Genomic DNA, 6,120 nt, shown 5'->3' on the forward strand with positions numbered 1-6,120 from the left:
ATATATATATATATATATATATATATATATATATATATATATATATATATATATATATATATTAGTGCTGAGCATTATTTTGACCAATCCGGATTATGGATTACAATTATTTAATCCGAATTTCGGATCAATCCGTTTTATCCGGATTCACGGATCCAATCCGTCGATTCGGATTTCGGATTCAATCCGTTGATTCGGATTTCGAATCCAATCCGGCTTCATTGTTTTTGAGATAATCAGCTTTTTTTTTTCATTATTATCAAGTATCAACCTATATAATTTGAATTACGATCTCAGATCTATTGACAATCGACTCAATATAAGACCCCTAATAGTAAATACACCAGGGTTTTCGAGTTTTTCACAATTTATTATTAGATACCCACCTATGAGGTAGGAACTAGGAATTTGAAAGTAGCAAGTAGGTATTTACTATTTTTATTAATAAAAAAAGGAGATGTTATGTGCGTATTTGTTTGCAATTCATAGCCAAATCTAACCTCATGTGGTTTTAAAATAAAAAGTCAATGGTGTTAAAGTTTATTTTATTGATTTTTCTAATCAATTAATATATTTTTTTCATTTTCTCAAGTTATTTTTAAAAAGTATATGTATGTCCCATCTTGTAATATAGATAATATATAACATGGGTTTTTAATCAAAATTATTAGGAGGTCCCAAACCCAACTCCCAAGTTGTATCCTACAACTTGTAACAAAATTAAAAAAAAATAATAGTGAAATAAAAAAATAACCAAAAATATAAAGTAAAAATATTATGTAGTATGTATGTACTACATATCAAGACTAAATTGTGATACCAAATTTAGGTTTAAAATTTTAAACTATAAACATCAAAAATGTATTAAAGTATGAAGTTGAAAACTTGTTTGTTGTAACATTTGATAGAAGGTTGTTTATTAAATCTTAATATATTTAAAGAACTGTAGAAATTCAGGCTAATGAGCACATAATATTGTTATACTTATACATTATACATAATACATTTAATATTTATTACAACAGTAAAAAAAAATAATAATAATATATAAATTATAATTTAGCATTATGCGAAAGAAATATTAACCATTTGGCTGTTTCACCAGCCAGACAATTTCTTTTTGAAGTTATGTTTCCTGCAGTGGAAAAAGCTCTTTCAGACGGAGTTGATGTTGATGGTATACATAAATATTTTTTGGCAAGTTTTGAAATCATTGGGTATCTTTTGCTATTTTCAGCCCACCATGTTAATGGACAAGCATTTTTGTTGATACAATTTTCTCTTAAATATTTTTCAAGCTCATTTTGTTGATTGACATCTTCACCACTGTCATTTTGGGGAAATAAAATATCTAAAGCAGATACCATGGAGCTTGGCTGATTAATAGAATCATTAACTGAAGAATCTTCATAATTTAATTGATGCATAATAAAATCTTTTAAGGTAATTAAAATATCACTTTCATCATCAAAAACATTTTTATAACGTGGGTCTAAAAGTGAAGCCATATTTAAAAGAAATATAGAATCACTGTGCATTTGACTAAAAAGTCTTGCTTTGAACTCTTGTGACAATGTTTCTTTTAATATTTTAATTTTATGTAGGTCAGATTCGTTGGGAGTCAAATAGTGTTGGGCAATGCTTTTTAAAATAGGATGTACAGTTGATATTGTTGGAGTTGTTGCAGATGACAAGACTTTAGTAACAAAATCGAAAGGCTTGAGCACTTTTACGAACTGCTCCAATAGCTCCCATTTACTTTCGCTGAGTTCCAGTGATATTGCTGTTGTTCTAGTAGTGTTATTACGATCATTTAAAACTATGCTTATACATTGTCGAGACTCAATAAGTCGTTCAACCATTGCATAAATCGAATTCCATCTAGTTTTAACAGACTGAATTAATTTTTTTTCTGGCATTTTTAATTTTTTCTGTACTACTTGGAGTGCTTTGATTGCTACTGTTGAGTGTTTGAAATGTGAAAAGATTGTAGATGCAGTAATTAGTATTTGTTTTACTTCATTTTCTTCCAAGCCTTTGTTGACACATAACTGTAACGAATGAGCGAAACATGTCCTACTTTTAATGTTTGAAGCCATTGCACTAACGGCATTCTTAATATTTACCGCATTGTCATGCACAATACATATAGTTTTTGTACCAATTTCCCATTCCTTCATAATATCAACTAATTTGTCTTTTAAATTTATGCTGGTATGCCGCTTATCCATTAATTCAGTTGTAATAATATAATTGACTATTTTCCAGTTTTTAGTTATGCCATGTCCAGTAACTGATATGTAAGATTCCATAGCTTTACTTGTCCAACAGTCAGTAGTTAGTGCTATTGAGTCTATTTTCTGTATTTCAGTGGCTACTTTATGTTTTTCTGTCTTATACAGTCCTTGAATTCTTCTTTTGATTGTAAACCGACTTGGTATTTCATAATTTGGTGATATTTTATTCATAAACTCAACAAATCCAACACCATCCACTGTTGAGAGTGGTAGCATATCTTTGGCTATAAATTTTACAAGACTGTCTGTTATTTGCTCTTGTCTTTTGGCTGATACAGATGGTGAAAAGAACATCTCTGTTATCTTTGGCTGCGTTAATAGTCCTATGTTTCCAGATTCTGATACTCCTGTTGTAGATGTTGATGGTGAACAGCTAACTTCAGTATTAATACTATTATTATCATAAATATCAGCTGTCTCATTTGATGATTTAGAGCTATTTTGCAGATCATCATCATTGTCATCGTCATCATTTTCTGATAATCTAAAAACATAATTCAGTTTTAAATTTAAATATATAATAAAATATTTTGTATTTTGTACTTTAGAAACTCCAATGTAATGTTTTAATATCTATTTGGATGAATGTAATATATACTAATATACTTTAATATAATAGTAGCTTAAAATATATTTAATAATTATTTAAGTTCATTATTAAATTTGAATACATACAAATTACAAATTATATTACAAAGTATAACTAATATTGTAACTTATATAACATGTTTAATACATTAAAATAATTTATGGGCCATATTAGTAATGTCAATACATCCAAATAAAATAGTTACGTTTTTTTTGGTTTATTACGAGAAAGTCCATCACTTATATTGTGTTTGGTTCGCATGTGATTCCATAATGTGCCTGGTATACAATTACAAATACAAATTAATCACAATTAGAAGTAGCTATTTAAAAGTCATCTGCTCACAGTACACACATGACAGTATGACACACACACAATCAATGATTTAACTTAATCAGTAAGTAGTTGCTTTTATTTAATATACGTGCAAATGGTAATTAATAATTACTAAATAAAATAAATAAAAGTCACATACCTATATTATAGATGTTTAAATTGTTGTTTTAGATTTCTAGAATAAAATCTTTTTATTTTTATTATAATTTACCTGTACTGCCTGAAGTTTTGAATGATTTTCCACAGGCATTGCAAAATACTAAGTGCTTGTTGTGTTCTTCAATACCTTTGGTAAAACTTGTCCAAATTTGAGACATTTTTAATAGGTAAAGTTTAAAATATCAACAGTTTAATAACAAAAGGTAAATGATATAATACAAATTACGATACGATACGTAATAAGTACTAATGTAATAACAAATTACTGAGCTGTAAATTAGTAACTAGTAGACTACAAAAAACTACAGAACAATGAGTACTGAAAATAAATAACATTGCCTCATGACTGTTATTAAATATTAATAAAAGTACAATAATAATTGATATCTGATAACTTGTTGTAGAACGCACACAATATTTATTTATAGCAGTAGTTTTCAAAAAAATCAGGGAAAATGGGAATTTTTAGGCAAAAACAGTTTTCGACAAAATTGATTTTGATTTTTTTATATGGTTGTAACTCAATGTAAATACTTTAAATTTTCACCAAATGTTCATATTAGTGTTGAGTTTTTTAAATTTTATATTTAATTTTTCCAAGTATTTTTTTTTTTTTGAATAAACTGGATTTATATCATAATCCGGATTTGGTATTTTAATCCGGATTAAACGGATTGTTACTTTTGTTTCAATCCGGATCAATCCGGATCGGTAATCCGGATATGGATTGATCAGGATTTTGTGCTCAGCACTAATATATATATATATATATAATATATATATGAAGACCACACTGGAAAAACGCTCAACCTACATTTTTGCTTTTTTTGGTTTTTTGCCCCTGTTATGTTCGGCTGCAGTTGAACTATATAATAATTGACTACATAACCAGAAAACCGATCAAATTTCACAGATATTTAGCTTAACAAGTAAGTTAGCTATAGTGTTTTGAAGTTTAAAATCTAATTTACTCAAAACAATAAAAATGTAGCTTGATCGTTTTTCCAGTGTGGTCTTCATATATGTGTGTGTGTGTGTGTGTGTGTGTGTGTGTGTGTGTGTGTGTGTGTGTGTGTGTGTGTGTGTGTGTGTGTGTGTGTGTGTGTGTGTGTGTGTGTGTGTGTGTGTGTGTGTGTGTGTGTGTGTGTGTGTGTGTGTGTGTGTGTGTGTGTGTGTGTGTGTGTGTGTGTGTGTGTGTGTGTGTGTGTGTGTGTGTGTGTGTGTGTGTGTGTAGAAGATATAACAACACAAAGAAAAACATAGATAAAGAAAAAACCGTTAAGAATGTCGTTAATAAAGAATTGTTCATATTAATGGATTCAAATTAGTCTTTACTGTCAAATGACGCAAGCATGTATTTATTCATATGCCTACACTTACTTACCAGCTCTTGTTTTTTATTTAATAAATTTGCGCCTCTATAGATGGCAATTTCTGTGTTTTCATTTAAACATAGGGGGCATCTTCTTGTGTTTGGTTGATAAGGTTGGCATTTCCTGATAATACTCCATTTAATGAATGGTTTTCCGTTTTTTTCTTTTATGCGCCACACTTCCTTGGATAGTTTGGTATCGTTTTTGTATCTTACAGTATTAAACGACTTAATGTGGCTTGCATAACGTAATTTAAAAGTTGGTTCGCTTATACCAATATATAGTTTATCTAAATAGTTTGGAAAGTCGGAAGAAATAACAGTTTTGTAAAGTATGTTTTCTGTTAGGCAAAGTTGATTTAGGGGACAATTCAACCTGCTGATACAATTACAGGATTTCTTATTTTGATTTTCAATATCGTCAACTATTTTTTGGTTATGCCAGTTTATTATAGATTTTAAATTTGGCATGCAGCTGTAACTAACTTTTAAAGTGTTTCTATTGAGTGTTTCTTTTCTTGTTCAAAATATGCTTTGTTAAAAAACGTTTGTCTACTAAATTAAGAAATGATTTACCAATTTTTGTGGTGACATCTTTGCTAAATGGTGGGTTGAACCATATAATATTACGCTTTCGATTATATTTCTTTCTTGCATTATTAGGAGTAATATTATACTTTAATTTATAACTATATCCTGCTTTAATTAATGCTTCCTCATAACACTTAATCCAAGGGCAGAGAAAATTTAAATGCAATTTAATTGTTTAAAAATATGCTACCAAATAATTAATTGCAATTATTATTCAGTGAAAAATTGATTGAATTGTTCAAAAAATGCAATTAACGGGTGATGACAAAAAAATGAGACTGCGTTCAATTTAAATTTGCATGTACTAATACCATTAGCTGTATATATATTTTGCATGTATTTTATTGCAAATTTATTCTAGTTTTAAATAAAAAAAAAAAGTAATTAAAATTTAACGATTTAAAATGAAAATAAACAAATCTAAGCAAGAGCTTCTCCGTGAACGTGTGTATGGATTTTACATGGACAATAAGCAAAATGGTAAATATTACACTTATTGTCATTTTAAAGCAGAAAAAATACCAAAAGCAACCATATACCGTATAATTCAACGCGCAGAAAATGGAATCGGAACTCAAAGAGTTAAAGGAAGTGGTCGAGTCGCAAAAAAAATGACGAAAAAGAACATTACTAAGCTGAAGACCATGTTTGACCACAAGGATGGCGTCTCACAAAGACAAGCAGCTAGAAAATTTGTGTGCGATCAGTCCTTTATATGCAAAACATTGAAGAAACACACAGATATTAAATGCAAAAAAAAAACAAAGATTCCATTA

General features: G+C 28.8%; 1 protein-coding gene across 1 annotated transcript; it reads right to left on the reverse strand.

Moving 5' to 3' along the window:
• Nucleotides 1-1,052: 1,052 nt before the first annotated feature.
• Nucleotides 1,053-3,539, reverse strand: LOC149876489 (E3 SUMO-protein ligase ZBED1-like). The gene is made up of 4 exons (XM_090075400.1): nucleotides 3,434-3,539; nucleotides 3,092-3,164; nucleotides 1,487-2,781; nucleotides 1,053-1,405 (listed from the first exon to the last, which is right to left on the reverse strand). The coding sequence occupies exons 1-4, from the start codon at nucleotides 3,537-3,539 to the stop codon at nucleotides 1,053-1,055; spliced, it is 1,827 nt and encodes a 608-aa protein (XP_089931526.1).
• Between the last annotated feature and the right edge of the window lie 2,581 nt (nucleotides 3,540-6,120).

The sequence above is a fragment of the Hydra viridissima genome, unplaced genomic scaffold (genome assembly GCF_058129835.1).
Source record: "Hydra viridissima isolate aposymbiotic clone 2 unplaced genomic scaffold, HvirCarnegie_v1 scaffold_20, whole genome shotgun sequence".
Taxonomy (NCBI): Eukaryota; Metazoa; Cnidaria; class Hydrozoa; order Anthoathecata; family Hydridae; genus Hydra; species Hydra viridissima.